The 17,981-nt window shown below is 41.6% G+C and overlaps 1 protein-coding gene across 1 annotated transcript in view; it reads left to right on the top strand.

Annotated features, from left to right (window-relative positions):
* LOC139288497 (dedicator of cytokinesis protein 3-like) overlaps window positions 1-17,981 on the top strand; it is a 51,801-nt gene that overhangs the window by 13,437 nt on the left and 20,383 nt on the right. Inside the window, exons 5-17 of the mRNA XM_070909802.1 lie at window positions 880-976; window positions 2,481-2,629; window positions 5,027-5,111; window positions 6,361-6,402; window positions 7,427-7,581; window positions 7,766-7,847; window positions 7,941-8,001; window positions 8,089-8,236; window positions 9,308-9,396; window positions 10,862-10,987; window positions 14,772-14,896; window positions 15,038-15,200; window positions 15,351-15,457. Coding sequence (XP_070765903.1) covers window positions 880-976; window positions 2,481-2,629; window positions 5,027-5,111; window positions 6,361-6,402; window positions 7,427-7,581; window positions 7,766-7,847; window positions 7,941-8,001; window positions 8,089-8,236; window positions 9,308-9,396; window positions 10,862-10,987; window positions 14,772-14,896; window positions 15,038-15,200; window positions 15,351-15,457 — 1,429 coding nt within the window. The remainder of the gene's footprint in view (window positions 1-879; window positions 977-2,480; window positions 2,630-5,026; window positions 5,112-6,360; window positions 6,403-7,426; window positions 7,582-7,765; window positions 7,848-7,940; window positions 8,002-8,088; window positions 8,237-9,307; window positions 9,397-10,861; window positions 10,988-14,771; window positions 14,897-15,037; window positions 15,201-15,350; window positions 15,458-17,981) is intronic.

Below are 17,981 nucleotides of genomic sequence, written 5' to 3'. Positions count from 1 at the left end.
TGACACAACATGTCAATAAGACAACTTTTGAGTTACCAGGGACAAAGTGCATTTTTCCTTTTTTGGTGGCGGCTAACTGCATCCCCACACATCCAGCCCCCACAGCAAGGTAGCATGTAGCTAACTACTGGTGTTACACCATATTCTGTCACTACTATTCTGTGTGTGTCCACAGGGGGAACTATTGTATGGATGTTACTTTGTACAAGTGGTGCTATGCTATTCTTTAAAACGAGTGAAAGAAGTACAAAGTACCTAACAATATTTACATGCTGCATAATTTTGTTCAATTTCTAGGCCAGTAGGGTCACACTTTCTGGTGACCTGTGTCAGAAACGTTCAATCTAATGGGCTTCTGTTGACCTGTACTGGGCACTTGGGACTTGCCATTTCTCTCACTGTCTCACCTAAATAACACAGAAAAATAAAAAATAAAATCCATCAGGGGTCAACAGTTCTGACACAGGTCATCAGAAAGCAGCCTCTAAATATTTTTGGGCTTTTATCCCTCATTTTTAAGACTGAATAACATTAATATCAACAACCACCTATACATAGTAACATCCATGTAACAGCACCCCTATGGACACACTTTATGATGGTCTCAGAATTTGGCGTAACATGTACCCCTACCAGTCTGTCCACCGAACACACAGATTTATATCTACCCTCCATCAAACTACCAGTAAGACAGCAAACAAATTGCTGAATGTTACTGGGATTATTAACTGTCATGTAATTATTAGCATTCATTTCACCACATACACTACAAATTACTTTTAAAAAATCACATTACTGGAATGCATTATAAAGTAATGCATTATCTCTGTGTGTGTCTTTATGTGCACTCACATTCATGTACATGTCTTTTTCCTTTAGGCTGTGCGAGACGGTGGTGCCCCTCGAGGACCCTATTATCACAGAGACCACCTCCACACTGCAGGAATGGGGTGTCTTGTGGAAGCAGCTCTATGTGGTCAGTGGCACTATATACCATTTCCAAGGGAATTGAGAGAAAAACGGCTTTTTCAAAAAGAAATTGCATCCATCGTTGTTTCATTTGCATCCTCCTCAGGGGATTCGATTGAATGGGCTTTTCCAGTATGTTTTTCCTCCCTGCACCTAATTCAACACCTGGTATAACCAGGTCGGCCAGAAAGAGTAGTGAATAGCCTGAGATACAGACCAAACATTCAGTGACAGCTCCTTTAGATATTTCCCCGTAGCATGTCGTTCTGACTGTCACCTTACATTTTCATGTACTATCTATGTAGGAACAGAAATGGTGGTTGGATGCAGATAATGGCCTACAGACCTGTCGTATGCAATTTCATGCTGTGTCATTCAGCCATGGATTGATCCTGGCCTGCCTCTCGTAGTTTCTGCATCATCTTTAAGATCCAGTACTGCTCACCACCTTCAGTCAGCTTTTACTTGCCGGGCAAAAGTGATTACTGGAAACCTAAAGCATCCTTAATCCTGCTACGTGTCGAGGGGGCAGGCAGAAGTGGTTGGTAGGGTTTTGAGTTTGGAGCTGAGTGGATACGTTGCAGAGCTGGCAGCGAGTTTTTACATAACCTCTCACTGAGGACTGCTCATGCTCTGAGCAACTAAGGAGCCCGAGGCATTGGTGTGGTGATGTAACTTCCTCTGAAGCTCGACTAATGTGAAGCGCTGATTTAACAGTGCTCGTTTTGGTGCTCACCCCCTGTGTGATATGGGCCATGTTGCCACAGTTGCATCCATAATAATAGGATGGAGCATTGGCTAGATGTTGATACATTTCACCTTATTGTTGCCAATTACAATTCATGGTATTACTTCTGGGAACAATGGCCTAAGCATAACTGTGTATTTGTCATAATGTATGTAATTAGTTCCGCAGAATAGACGTCCGAAAGGGCTCATCAACCCTGACAAAAATCTTTGTTTTTCAGCAGCTACCAGCCTTTGAGAACATGCAGTGTTTATCCTCATTAAATTTACATGGGCATTGTGGCGGCGCTTAATCTTTGCATTTGTGTAAACAAACCTGGGTGGTAATGTGGACTTGTCATACCATTAGGGAGAGAACAGAAAATTGCAGAATTAAAAGTGGTGTCCTTGGTCTACGAGAAATGGTGATGAAATTCATTACCGTGAGGAGGCCAAAGCAGACTTGCAATTTTTTTTTTGTTTCATTAGCAAAACCAGTGGGCTTTAAATCTCAGTAGCAACACATATTGTCCTGCTACATGCACAAGCTGGAAGAAGTGGCTAGACGGGGATTTTTGTCTTGATCATACTTTAACAGAATGTATGTCAGAGAACCACCTGCATGTAGACTGTTGTTTTTCTCAGTGTCCAGCTTTGTGGTTATAGAATGAAACAGATGACCTCAGGTAAATTCTGGAAAGAGTCTCATTAATAGTCTTTACATAAATGCTGCAGTAAAAGGAGATCACATATCCTAACTAAGTCTTTTTTGGATGCTTCAATAGAAACACAAGGTGGATCTGTTCCATAAGCTGCGCCATGTGATGAATGAGCTCATCGACCTGCGACGGCAGCTGATCCAGGGTCACCTCGCCCAGGACCAGACTCGTGAGATCAAGCGGCACATCACTGTGCGGCTTGACTGGGGCAATGAGTGAGTTACTCTTGTACTGAGTGCATTGTATCGAGACACAAACAGACGTTTGTTTTTAACTGTTGGCTACCAAAGAATACCATATTTCTTTGGCACTGGAAAGATTTACAACACTGGATGAGTGGGTGCATAATAGCATCCTCTATGATGTAATTTCATGGTCATTTAGCAGATGAGTCAATCTCAAGCGGCTTAAAGTCAATGCACATCCCCCTGGAGGAACTGTAAAGCCATATTCTTACGGTTGCCAGTTTCAAACTCCATCCAACTGAGCTGTGACAGGCATCCATAACAGAGATAAAGATGTGGGGGCTCCCGCTCGGCTGAGGAAGAGCTTTATGTGGAGGGGCCATCTGTCAGTTTAATATATGATTCATCACACAATTGCACATAAAAGTACACAGATATTCAACTTTGAACTGCATCCCTGCATTTGGTAAACATTAGTGTGTATCATGCTGGAACTATATGTGTTACGATATATGAACGACACTTAGAAGTGGAGCCTGAAATACACTGTATTTTGTTCACCATGCGTGTTGAGGTCAGTGCTCCCGTAGTGCACACTGACCTGAGAGCTGTAGTGATCTAATTTCATGGTCAAAAGATCACAGTGGCACTGGTCTTGCTCCATGATTTGAGGCTGAGCAATTTTGTGAAAGTGAATGGTTACAGTATGATATACAGCAGCATGAAGCAGAGGTGTGAGGCAACAAAGTACATTTACTTCAGTCCTGTACTTAACCTCTTTATTCCCACAGACTCTTTGCTGGGTCTTTTTAATACAAACCCATGTTGAGTGGTTAAGTACTGTTCAAAGCTGTAAATCCTCATTCCAACTGCAAGATCCCAGTGTTTCCAAAGATGCCAAAAATGTCTGACAGAGTTGTTGGAATAGAATAATGCGCAAGACTAATCATCCAGCAGCCATGAAAAATTGAGACTTCTGTTTGAATATTTCATTCAGTATCGCTGATACATCAAACTGTAGCTGGAAGCAAACTGATACAGAATACAGTTTATATGAACAGACGTTTAAGTGGTTAAGTACAGACACTTTTCCATTTTTGTGACATATTTTTACTCCACCACATTTCTGAGAGACATTTTGTGCTTATATTGTCAAAATTGTACCCGACTACATTCATCTGATAGCTAATTATTTTGCAAATCAAGGTTTCAGTGAAGAAAACATTTGATAATTTCATGATGCACTGCAGGAATTTGAACTGACTAACACTATCTAATGATGATGATGATAATAAGAAAAGTACGCATTATGCAGAATGGCCCCTTTCAGAATGATATATTATGTACATTACATCATTAATTATTGAAATGATGCATTAATGCATAAGCAGTATTTTAATGTTGTAGCTGGTCGAGGTGGAGCTACATTTAACAACTTTAAATACAGTTAGGTAGTTACTAAACAACAACATAGAACAGTTTGTGATATTTGATAAAGTAATACTGTGTTTTCTATGTAAAATCTTAAAGCAAAAGTTCTACATTTTGGGACAGACGCCACCATTAGCTACCACTATTTCTTGGCCCTGAGCAGTTGCCAGGCAACCAGCGGAGATCCCAGGAAGTTACTGTACTTAGCCAAGAGATAGTCTGGCACACAACCTCCCAGTAAAAAGCAAACTGTTGTTTTTACACTTAGGTTTTTGTACAGATTAAACAAACACGATATAACGTGTGAATCAGTGAGCTTTAGAGGTGCTGGTAGGCGGATTTTGTTACCTTTTGGACACAGCCAGGCTAGCTGTTTCATCCTGTTTCCATTCTTTTTGCTAAGCTAAGCTAACAGACTGTCACTTTATGTTTACCATACAAACATGAGAGTGGTATCAATCTTCTCATCTAACTCTCTGCCAGAAATCAAATAAACATATTCCCCAAAATGTCAAACTATTCCTTGAAAATGTAAACTACTAACTAAATAATTTACTTCATGTGTAAACTACAGATGTCAGATAAATGTAGTGGAGTGAAAAGTACAGTATTTTCCTCTGAAATGTACCACTATTGAGTATAAAGTAGCATGTAACAGAAATACTGTAATAATAATAATACTTATATGCAAGAACATCATATATATATATATATATATATATATATATATATATATATATATATATATATATATATATATATATATATATATATGTATACAGGCATGTTCATGAAGGGATGTTTGAAGATTTGATTTGGGATACATTACAAAGTTGAATGACACATGTTTGGACAATTATTAATATCTTAAAAAAATATAACTCCAAGTGAAAAAGAAGATTTTAGCTCAACATTTAAAACACTAAAAGTCTTTCTCATATTCCTTTCTTCACCGCTGTCTCCTTTGTGAAACACTTTTTATCCCTCTTTCACCAGGCACCTTGGCTTAGACCTTGTTCCCAGAAAGGAGTTTGAAATGGTGGATCCAGATCAGATTAGCACATCAGAGCTATACAAACTGGTATGTTGGGTGGGATTATTCTGGAACCAGTGCATGCTGTACAAATTCATTCCATGAATTATTAAGTACAATAAATTAATAAAGTGAATGTGTATTCTTTGTATTCTTAACACACTATGAGCTTCTTTTTTTTCATTGCACAGCCTTGTTTTACGTATAAGATATGTTGTTGGATGTGTAGGGATGTGTGAATGTACCGATTATCAAATCATCCATAAGAAGGTGACTCACAAGAGAGAGCACGATTCAGCTGTTGGAGCTGCCTCATGTGACCTGTTCTTTATGCTTATCTTACCGCCATATTGTGTGTGTCCCTTTCCTTGCATGCACGTGACTCTCACAAGCGTGATTGCCGGCGAGCGATGCAGATGTAATGCAAAGTGACAGGCCCAGGTGACGCTATGGGAAAATACATACAAATACATTTTTTATGGTCATTTTTTAAAATAAATTACATATTTTAGTCATGATTGCTTTAAACCACCCACCAGACTAGAGACATATTTCCATAAATAAATGATGCCTCAAATGTATTTTAGTGATATGGGACTTTCAAACTTATACACACACACACACACACACACACACACACACACACAGAGGAGACTTACTGAAGCAGATCCAATTTTAGAAATATGCGATTACAGCACAGATGTTATGAAATCTACTGCTGGAGACTGTTATCTAGGAGGGGGATCCTTTCTGGTCAGTAGTTGAAGCTCCATATGCTGATCAAAAACACTCTCCGACTGCCCTGCAGCCTCGCATTATCCCGTTGCCATGTTTCTCAGCTTTGCACGCAGAATGTTTCTGCACTAAATGCTCTGTCCAGAAACAACAGCGTAGCTCTTCCTTGCCAAAAAGCCTCCTGACTCTGTCGATGAAAGTGAGCTTGTTTTTGGCAGGGCACAGGGCCTTGGCACCTCTTCAGGTAGGGGAGTAGAGGAGTTCTTTTAGGCTGCTGAGCAGAGAGGTGTGTGTGGGCGATACTGGCTTTGTCCTCTCCTCTCCCACACGCTCACGTTTTGCCTCATGTGGGCTTCTTTTAGCGCTGCAGGAGCAGTAGTTTAGCCACTCGGCTACATACGTAGGTGAAAATGTTGTCAGATTTGAAGCATCGACAGAGGCATCGCTCAGGTAGTGTGTGTCTGAAGCTGCTATAAGGTAAATAAGTTCAATGCTGTGTGGGAAGAGTAAAGAATGGACCAACTGATCTGACATCTTTCCTTTGAACTTCGCTCTTTTTTAGCATGTATCCAGCAGACACTGTGGTCAGCAAAGCACAAACCAGGTATAGTCTTTTCAAAGCTGTTTGTTTACAAAATCATCATCACCTTTCATACTGTGCTCTCTTCAACTCTCATTTTATTTTTATTTTCCAAACACTCTGTACCAAATGAGTAACCTGAAGACACGGCACTCTGGCTGTGACACTATGGCACTATCTCTCTGTACTATTAGTTGCCTGTTGTCCTGGTGATCTATGAATTTCTCTAGTTGCACTGAGGATAAGAGCTTGTAGGGTTAAAAAAAACCTGTGATATGAAATTTAAATTACAAGGTGTCACTGCCTTAAAAGCCTGACACCAACGCAGCCAGAGCCTAGCCTGGCTTTGTTTGAAGGTAACAAAATATGCCGACAAGTACTAAAGCTCATTAATCAGCCTCCTGTAAAATCACTACGTGCCGTTTGTAGGCTTTGGCTTTTGTACGAATTAGACAAACAAGATATAACGTTAATTGCTGAACTTTAGAGGTGCTGGCACATGGTTGCCTTTAGACTGAGCAAAGCTAGCAGCTTCCTCCTCTTTCCAGTCTTTGTGCTAAGCTAAACTAACCAGCTGCTGGCAGATATCGATATTCTCATCTAACTCTCCCAACTTTCCCAAAATATGTATTCATTTAATAGGGACACTAACAGGGATCCTTTGCAACTGAGAAAAAAATGTACTATAAAATAGACATAATCACTGAAATCTGTTATGTTCACAATAGTTGCAGTTGTCATACATCATATAGATACAGAAGTTTACATCACAGGACTGCACCAAATACAGACCCACCAGAGCTGCAGTTTCCCATCATTCATTCATCATTTCATTATTTAGATGGCAACCTGTGTGTCTACTGAGTCTACTGTAAGTAGCATGTACAGAATGAAATACACTGTAGAGCATATATCAATGAATTATTCACCCCTTACTGTACCATCATTGATCTGTTAAATAAGCGTATCTATGTACAGTGGCAGGTACTTGGCCTTGCATGCAGTAAGATCCTGTCTTGTTAGCGGTCACTTTCTTTTTCGTTCCCAGGGTGACAGCACGAGACAGCGCCATGGTGACGGTTGCCGTGTCCCCGTGTCGCACCACCTTTTCATCAACCTGAAGAGCTTTACTTACAACAGCATCAGCGAGGATGCAGACGTCTTCTTCTTTCTGTACGACACCCGCGAGGCCAAACAGATCAGGTGCGCGGAGGAATCTCAGTGCACACCCAACAGCCCTGAATTATCCTACAGGGCGTGCTGTAATGCATGCAAGGGAAGAGGGACACAAACACACACGTCTACACACTGTCTCTGTCCAGCAGATTGACTGAGGCACTCTGTGGTTGACAAACACTCTGACACTGTGAACTGGCTTCTTTTGCAGTGAGAAGTTCATGGTGAAACTGAACAAAAATGGAGGACCAAAGAATCCAGAGAAGGTTGATCGTCTGTGTGCTCTCTTCACGGTAACACATTTTCCCTTCTAGACATGAATAAAATGATCTGTATTTCAACTCTTATAGGATTCCTTTAACATTTTTCATCCCATTTCTCTTCAGGACCTGAGCAGTAAAGACTTGAAGAGGGACCTATACATTGTTGCACACGTCATAAGAACTGGTAAATAAAGTACAGTGTGCAAAAACATACAAAACAGAGATTTTTGATTCATCAGTGGGGTTTTTTTCCTTTTCTTTTTTTTTCCAGGTCGTATGCTGCTGAACGACTCAAAGAAGGGCCCACCTCATGTGCAGTACAGACGACCTTATGGCTGCGCTGTTCTTGCCATGAGTGATGTTTTCCACACCATCACAGACCTCAAAGAGGAGAAGGACTTTGTGCTCAAAGTTTACACGTGAGTATACATGGGAACAAAAAAGGCATTTTAAAGTGTGAAACTTTATAATTTATAATATTATCATAAAATTGTCTGTATGCATTTCAGTTTCTCTGTCAGTGTAATTGCTTGGTAATTTCATGGCTTCTGTACTTTTGCAAATAAAGAGTCTATGCAGTGAGGCGGGAATGTGTGAATGTTCTGCAAATGTCTTGCATGACAACCTAGTGCTTCAGTTGTGTTGACGCCTGGTGCGTTTTGACCAGAATGATAATGAAGTGTCCTCTGGAAAATCAATAGCTGCTCACCCCGGGCCTGAGATAGGGCACTTGGCATGTTGTGAATCTGGCTGCTTCTGTTAGGCTTCGCCACAGAGAGCCACTCCTGTCCGCCGGCCAGCACAGCGAAGGAGGGAGACACAGAGAAGGAGAAGGGGAGAGACAGAGAGGGATGACACTTAGATAATTGAGCAAAGTTAGAGGACAAAGAAAAATAACACCAAGCTCAGCATTTTCTCTCGTCAGTCAACAGCTAGAACGTCTCCTTGTGTCTGTCCTCCTCAGCATCCGCTCCGGGTCAGAGGTCATTCATACGCTTCTTTGCCATCCTGTTGTGTTGCATCTTTTCTGTGTAGTATTTTCAGGATAACCACACAGCTCAGTGTGAAATAAAGATTTCAAGAATAGAAAGCTGTCGTTTTTTTGTTGTTGTTGGATTTCTCTGCTGAGGCGAAGAGCTCTTCCCTCTAAAAAGCAAGCAGTGATTCAGTGCTGAGCTGCCTCCAAACTGTCGGCTCCTATAACGCTCCAGTCTGTGCATTTCCCCATGCCATCCCAGGGGCCTACGGGCCCACAGTCATGAAAAAGGCTGGTAGAGAGCTGGCTGTCAGGTTTGCTTAGTGAGCTGTGCATTTGGGCTAATGTGCTGCTTGATAGCACCTCCCCCTGCTGCTACCTTTTCTCCAGGAGGAAATCGGCTCTGGGACACATGCTGTTCATGTAGTCCCCGTGCGCACAATCCTGATCCCTCCATCTGGACCCACTAATGGGTGCATTGTTAACAGCCCCACCCAACTGTCTTTCTCTCCAGATGCAACAATGAGAACGAGTGGTACCAGATACATGAGAACATCATCCGCAAGTCCAACACCAAGTACTCAGCTCCCAGCACCAACTATGGTAAATATGTTGTCTCTACAGATCTGTTCCCTGTTTGGTCTCCCCGGGGTTAGATTTGCACCTTTTTCCCTTTTGGTTGGACTTTAAAGAAAAAAAGGCAGGCCATGTTTGTTGCAGATGTTTTTATCCAAAGTTGCTCACTGTGAGTAAGAAGGTAGGAGGGGTCCAGGTCTTACTCAAGGACAATTGCCAACAGGTCATGTGACTGCTGATATACGTTGGCTCAAGAATAGGATATGTATCTAGACATACAGGCAGTTTGAGTTGCATTTTGCGATTTTGAGATTTCGACCTCCACCATGGAGATGAATGGAATTCAATTTGCTCAAAGCATTGAAAAATTACATTTGAAAATTCAACAGCAACATGTCTTTATGGACATAGTGTCATGGTGAACATGCTGTCTACAGTTTTTATAGGGGCCATTTCCTTGGTAAAAAAAGTAGTTCCAAAGAAAACTGTGGCCAGCAAGGTCTGTTGATTATTCTGAGAAAACAGGACATTGTTTCTGGAAAGACACGTTGCTATTGACTTAAAATAGAATGTATCAAACCAGAATGATCAACAATATCTTATAATAGAAGAGCAAGTGAACAAAATGTTTTTATAATATATATAATAACCTTTTAAGACATTCTTTGTGGTGATAAAGTGTTGGTCACTATGAATAGTGTTGGGTTGATATGAGAATATATACCAGAGATGATAAAAATGTATTAACTGTCCGCATCTTTAAGATTTCTCTATACTGTTTATACTGATGTAACTATTCCTTTAACATCTCTGGTTGTATTAGGTTATTGCTGGCAATGTTGTAAATTAATGAGCAGGACTGCTTTAATCGTTTGGTCTTTAAAATAGTTCCCAGAGTCTTCAAATTGCTTGTTTTGTCCATCCAAAACCCAAAGACATTCAGTTTTACATCACTGAAAACTTTGAAAACCAGCCAAATATTCACATTTGAGAAGCTGGAACCAGAGAATTTTATTTTTGTTTGGCTGTTATGAAAAGTCTTTGCTATTAAACAATCTTGCTGTGTGAAATTTACAAAATGGCCTCACTGTAAGCGTGAACTCTCCTCATTCACTGTTACTTGTCTTTTCATGAGCATCTCACAGTTTGATATATGACTCATGCCGCACAGAAATCTGTCACTAGATTTGTACCCATATTTTTTTCTTGCTTCTTTGCGTAATTCTACAACACCATTTCTCCTCCTTCCCTCTGTTCTCCTTGGCTCTGATCACGTCTCTCCATCCACTTTTCTGTCTGTCTTCTCCTCCCCCACATCCTGACTAATGTCCTTTAAATACCCCTCTGTCCCTCCCGTCTCCCTTCTTCTTCGTCTCTTCGCTTTCTTTCCTTCAATTCCACCATCCTCCCACAACCCCACACCTCTTCATTTGCCCTTTCCCCCCCATTTACGCACACACACATATGCCCCCACCCCTGTCCCCGTCCCCAGGCCTCATCATTTCTCTGCAGCTGCTGCGGGGTGAGCTGGAGCAGATCAGACGGGAGAACCAGGCTGTGTTCAACAGGGCCTTGGCACTCACGCGCAAACTGGGTTTCCCAGATGTCATCCTGCCAGGTAAGGAGGCAAAGAGCAGTGGGCAGTAGTGGGGACAGAGAGATTCAGGGAGGAGGTGGAGACCAGAGGCCAGATGGCTTGGAGGAATGAAAAGAGGGGAAGGTCACAGACCAGGGTACAGAGGATATAAGAAAAGCAAGGATGGGGGTTAAAGAGGGAACTGAAAGGAAATAGGATTACACAGATGTAGGAGAGAGCGGGGTGGGCTGTAGTGATGAGGAAATAGTCACATATAACTTGAATGGGTATAGGTATCTGTATTTTGCAGTGGTGGAAAGTAACTTAGTACATTTACTCAAGTACTGTACTTAAGTACAGTTTTGAAGTACTTGTACTTTACTTGAGTATTTCCATTTGATACTACTTTATACATCACTACAGAAACTCTACATTTGTCGGACAGCAATAGTTACTAGTTTCTTTTCAGATTAGGAATTTATGTTAAAAACATTGAATAAACTAGCATAGATAGCATTGAATAATACAATATTTGTGCCAAATGTGTACAATACTAGTGGCCTCTTGTCACATTTCAGATGTCTATTAGTTGTTTAAATTCCACCAAGGAGACATTTTCCCTCTAAACGTCTCAGATGGTCCATTTGATTAACAGTTTGAAGCCCAAAGAGGTGAATTATCCAGCATTTAATAAAACAAAGACTGGAGAAAAGTCCCAAAAAAGAACTGAAATTATTTCAGCAGAACTGTTTTTTCTTCTTTCCTACCTCCTTAATCATCACATGACCCATCAGATTTATCTTGTGACCCTTTGAGGGGATCTGACCCCTAGGTTGGGAACACTAAACCATTGTATATGATATGATAGTTAAAACTAGACACACTTTGACCAGCAACAACAGTAAAATGCCACTTTCTAATACAAATACAATCTAATAATGCAATAATGATGTATCAGTCACAGGGGGCAGTACTTTTTCTTTTGTTACTTTTCGTACATTTGGCTAGTTGTACTTCTGTTTTTTTACTCAGTAAGATTTTGAATGCAGGACTTTTACTTGTAATGGAGTATTCTAAAATTTTTGTATCGTTACCTTTACTTGAAGTAAAGGATCTGAGTACTTCTTCCACTACTGGTATTTTGGAGACTCTCAGTCCGTCACTCCGTATTTGCGTGATATCGGCATGTAGGTCAGGTACAGAGCAAAGTATGAAGAGCAGAGGTCTTCAAAGATAGAGAGATAGAAAAGGAGAGGTATGTGTTTATTTCGGTATATTTCATCAGCTAACATTGCTCTGCTTTGTGTCTACTGAGAATGTATGATCCTCCTCTCCTTTCCTCTCCTCTCCTCTCTTCTCTTCTCCTCTCCTCTCCTCTACTCTCTTCTCTTCTCTTCTCTTCTCTTCTCCTCTCCTCTCTTCTCCTCTCCTCTCTTCTCTCCTCTCCTCTCCTCTCTTCTCTTCTCTTCTCTTCTCTCCTCTCCTCTCCTCTCTTCTCTTCTCTTCTCTCCTCTCCTCTCCTCTCTTCTCTTCTCTTCTCTTCTCTTCTCTTCTCTTCTCTTCTCCTCTCTTCTCTTCTCTTCTCTTCTCTTCTCTCCTCTCCTCTCCTCTCTTCTCTTCTCTTTTCTTCTCTCCTCTCCTCTCCTCTCTTCTCTTCTCTTCTCTTCTCTTCTCTTCTCTTCTCTCCTCTCCTCTCCTCTCTTCTCTTCTCTCCTCTCTTCTCTTCTCTTCTCTCCTCTCCTCTCCTCTCCTCTCTTCTCTTCTCTTCTCTTCTCTTCTCTTCTCTTCTATTCTCTTCTCTTCTCTTCTCTTCTCTTTTCTTCTCTCCTCTCTTCTCCTCTCCTCTCTTCTCTTCTCTTCTCTTCTCTTCTCTTCTCTTCTCTTCTCCTCTCCTCTCCTCTCTTCTCTTCTCTTCTCTTCTCTTCTCTTCTATTCTCTTCTCTTCTCTTCTCTTCTCTTTTCTTCTCTCCTCTCTTCTCCTCTCCTCTCTTCTCTTCTCTTCTCTTCTCTTCTCTTCTCTTCTCTTCTCTTCTCTTCTATTCTCTTCTCTTCTCTTCTCTTCTCTTTTCTTCTCTTCTCTCCTCTCCTCTCCTCTCTTCTCTCTTCTCTTCTCTTCTCTTCTCTTCTCTTCTCTTCTCCTCTCCTCTCTTCTCTTCTCTTCTCTTCTCTTCTATTCTCTTCTCTTCTCTTCTCTTCTCTTCTCTTCTCTTCTCTTCTCTTCTCTTCTATTCTCTTCTCTTCTCTTCTCTTCTCTTTTCTTCTCTCCTCTCTTCTCCTCTCCTCTCTTCTCTCTCCTCTTCTCTTCTCTTCTCTTCTCTTCTCTCCTCTCTTCTCTTCTCTTCTCTTCTCTCTTCTCTTCTCTTCTCTTCTCTCTTCTCTTCTCTTCTCTTCTCCTCTCTTCTCCTCTCCTCTCCTCTCTTCTCCTCTCCTCTCCTCTCCTCCCTTCTCTTCTCAGGTCATTGTTTCTTCTCCTCCTTCTCTCCTCTTGTCTCCTCTCCAACTCCTTTCCAGTTAGCCTGAAATACCTCCCAGTATCACCCCTTGTGACTCATCCGTCCCCAAGGAAATGACTTGGATATAAATAACTATAATCTGATTTTATAAATAACTGCAATATCTTCCTCCACTGTTGCCACTGATATTTATTCCATTAAACACTGACCTCACAAAAGGTGCTGAGGCAGTCATGAGCTACGGTGTATTACAACTCAGCGGGGTCATTTCTCATTGACAAGAACAATGACGTGTGGTGCACATCTTAGTCCACACAGCAGCTTAATTTATGTTGACCACTCGCAGTTCATCTGTGGAGCAGAAGCTGACGTGCACATTATAACTTATTAACATCGCCAAGGCAGGAGACATGTTTGTTATCACAGTCTGGGAATTTCTGAGATGTCTTCGTCCTGTTGTCGAGGGTAACATTGAACCTCAAGCTAGAGAGGCTGAGACAACACTGTGGGGCAATGATTTTGCTCATGACGTCTTAGCTAGTGTGTCAAACTTAAGTGCTGATTTAGCGTTGCACTCCTATAACATTATCGGACTCATGATGGCCAGTAAAAAAAAAAAAAAAGAGTCAATATCGATGCAGCAGAACCAGAGATATTGTCTTTTTTTTTACTCCACACATTCCTCTTCCTTGTCAAAACCTGGCACCTACATTACCCACAATGCAACAAGACGGCAAACAGTTCTGTTGGAGATTTGGTTGTGATATGCTAGCAGCGGCTAATGTCTCGCGCTGCTAGCCTCAAGGAGAGATGAGGAGCGGGCTACAAAGGTCTGGTAACCTCATTTCTTTCTCCACACTGTGGATGTATTAAGAGAGCTGGATACAGGGCCCCCCTCATTCTGGGCCTTACTGCCAATTTCATCTATAAAACTGTTGACACCTGGAACTGCAAACAAAGTCAATAATTTTGTATCATGTTTTGTTTTTTTATCCATGGAAGTTTTATAATTGTAAAACTTTCCCAAAGCCTAGAAAAGCTGTTTTTATTCGTGTGACGTCATCCCAATTTAAAGTCTTTTGGCTGAGAGGGAACATGCGGGCCACAACACGGAAACAAACCTGGAAGATAGAAAACAGCAAGCAATTTTCATTCAATTCAACTTCTTATAATACATCCATGCTCCACACCCCCAGACTTTTTTCATTGTCAAACTGGTTGTTCCCAACTGACGTGCCACAAAAGGGAGCGAGCCACAAAAGGCTTTATATACGTTTTGTGTGCATTAGTAAGATATGTAAACAGACTCTGATATGTAAAATCAGTTTGTGTTAAGAGTTTTAATTAAAGTTTCTCCTGTGTCATTGTTCTAGGTGACACACGCAATGACCTGTATCTGACCCTGGAACGGGGGGAGTTTGAGAGGGGCGGCAAGAGCGTCCAGAAGAATATCGAAGTCACCCTCTATGTACTCTATGCCGACGGGGACACACTCAAAGTATGATTCATATGTCCATGAGTTATTATGTACTATATCATTAATATGTGAGTCATGATGAGTGTAACCTTCCTCCGATACATCCACACATTAATGCGATACGTCATTAAAGCCGATCTACCGTGCTCCTTTTCTTCTCAGGACTGCATCAGTTTGGGCAGCGGGGAGCCCAACACCACCGAATATCGCTCTTTTGTCCTTTACCACAACAACGGCCCTCGCTGGAGTGAGATGGTCAAGCTGCCCATTCCCATAGATCGTTTCAGGGGGTCCCACCTACGCTTTGAGTTCAGACACTGCTCCAGTGAGTCAGTAATGCAGCCCAGTGGCAGTCGTCCCCCATTGCATGAGTTTATTAGGACAGATTGGATCACGCTCTGAGTTATACAAGCATGGTTTGTGCTGTGTAGATACAGTATGATGATGCATGATATGATGATGTGCTTCCTTTCAGCTAAAGACAAAGGAGAGAAAAAACTGTTTGGTTTTGCCTTCACTCCTCTGATGAGAGAAGATGGGACCACACTGTCAGATGAGAGCCATGAGCTGTATGTGTACAAGGTATGCGCAGGTTTAACACTTTTTAGACGTATGGTGTATTGACTGCAAAAAACAACGCATAAAGTAATAAGTGTTGTTATTTAAAAATATTAACATTTTAAACATTTGTAACTGATGAAAGACACACTTTAACTCTGACATTTGTGTCTTTAGCTTTTAAATTAAAAGCTGAGTGCATTAAAGTGGCCTAGCTGAGTTTTTCTCTGTTGGTGGGGCGTCCCGTGCTGGGAGTCGGCTGCTGGCAGCTCTCTGTACGTTTTTATTGTATTTTGTCAGCAGTGGCCCCTGGGTCATGGTCTGCTCTGACTCTGACAACATGTAATGAAATGCACCATCCATTTTGTCTGTCTCTTTTTCACCAAAACAACACACAGTAGCTACTTTGTGATAGTCGAGCAGCCCTAAATTACCTCCGCTTTTAGGCCCTAAAACTCAGGAATGACCTCAGCAGTTGGATAGTTGTTGTTTAAGTATGATATAATTCACCAAGGAGCTTCAAAAGGATGTAATTAAGACGTGGAGATGTGGAGATTATAATGTACTGTATTTCAAGGCTGGTTATTTAACTAGCATCAATATACAGTGCATCCGGAAAGTATTCACGGCGCTTCACTTTTTCCACATTTTGTTATGTTACACCCTTATTCCAAAATGGATTAAATTAATTTTTTTTCCTCAAAATTCTACACACAACACCCCATAATGACAATGTGAAAAAAGTTTTTTTGAAATTTTTGCAAATTTATTAAAAATAAAAAACTAAGAAATCACATGTACATAAGTATTCACAGCCTTTGCCATGAAGCTCAAAATTGAGCTCAGGTGCATCCTGTTTCCACTGATCATCCTTGAGATGTTTCTGCAGCTTAATTGGAGTCCATCTGTGGTAAATTCAGTTGATTGGACATGATTTGGAAAGGCACACACCTGTCTATATAAGGTCCCACAGTTGACAGTGCATGTCAGAGCACAAACCAAGCATGAAGTCAAAGGAATTGTCTGTAGACCTCCGAGACAGGATTGTCTCGAGGCACAAATCTGGGGAAGGTTACAGAAAAGTTTCTGCTGCTTTGAAGGTCCCAATGAGCACAGTGGCCTCCATCATCCGTAAGTGGAAGAAGTTCGGAACCACCAGGACTCTTCCTAGAGCTGGCCGGCCATCTAAACTGAGTAATCGGGGGAGAAGGGCCTTAGTCAGGGAGGTGACCAAGAACCAGATGGTCACTCTGTCAGAGCTCCAGAGTTCCTCTGTGGAGAGAGGAGAACCTTCCAGAAGGACAACCATCTCTGCAGCAATCCACCAATCAGGCCTGTATGGTAGAGTGGCCAGACGGAAGCCACTCCTTAGTAAAAGGCACATAGCAGCCCGCCTGGAGTTTGCCAAAAGGCACCTGAAGGACTCTCAGACCATGAGAAACAAAATTCTCTGGTCTGATGAGACAAAGATTGAACTCTTTGGTGTGAATGCCAGGCGTCACGTTTGGAGGAAACCAGGCACCGCTCATCACCAGGCCAATACCATCCCTACAGTGAAGCATGGTGGTGGCAGCATCATGCTGTGGGGATGTTTTTCAGCGGCAGGAACTGGGAGACTAGTCAGGATAGAGGGAAAGATGAATGCAGCAAAGTACAGAGACATCCTGGATGAAAACCTGCTCCAGAGCGCTCTTGACCTCAGACTGGGGCGACGGTTTATCTTTCAGCAGGACAACGACCCTAAGCACACAGCCAAGATATCAAAGGAGTGGCTTCAGGACAACTCTGTGAATGTCCTTGAGTGGCCCAGCCAGAGCCCAGACTTGAATCCGATTGAACATCTCTGGAGAGATCTGAAAATGGCTGTGCACCGACGCTTCCCATCCAACCTGATGGAGCTTGAGAGGTGCTGCAAAGAGGAATGGGTGAAACTGCCCAAAGATAGGTGTGCCAAGCTTGTGGCATCATATTCAAAAAGACTTGAGGCTGTAATTGCTGCCAAAGGTGCATCAACAAAGTATTGAGCAAAGGCTGTAAATACTTATGTACATGTGATTTCTCAGGTTTTTTATTTTTAATAAATTTGCAAAAATCTCAAACAAACTTTTTTCACGTTGTCATTATGGGGTGTTGTGTGTAGAATTTTGAGGAAAAAAATGAATTTAATCCATTTTGGTATAAGGCTGCAACATAACAAAATGTGGAAAAAGTGAAGCGCTGTGAATACTTTCCGGATGCACTGTATAAATCTTAGAAACCTCTAAGATGATCCCAAACTCTAGGCAGCATATACAGTAGTATATCCCTGTGAGACATGCTAACATTTTTAGCATGCTAGCATTATGTATTCTGAACGTAACCTTTTAGCATGCCAAAGTAAAGCACCCTCAGAATAACGTTTTTGTGTGGTAGCACAAATTAGTATGCTGTTAAGCCAGAAAGCTACTATATAATATGCATATTGTGCTAATATGCTAAAGGGGTATGTCAACTTATTTTATTGGTCGAAGACAGCACAGGAAGCCAATCAAATGTTCCTGTGCTCAGA

This window comes from Enoplosus armatus, chromosome 8 (assembly GCF_043641665.1).
Source record: "Enoplosus armatus isolate fEnoArm2 chromosome 8, fEnoArm2.hap1, whole genome shotgun sequence".
NCBI lineage: Eukaryota > Metazoa > Chordata > Actinopteri > Centrarchiformes > Enoplosidae > Enoplosus > Enoplosus armatus.
This window is presented reverse-complemented; position numbering and strand designations above follow the sequence as displayed.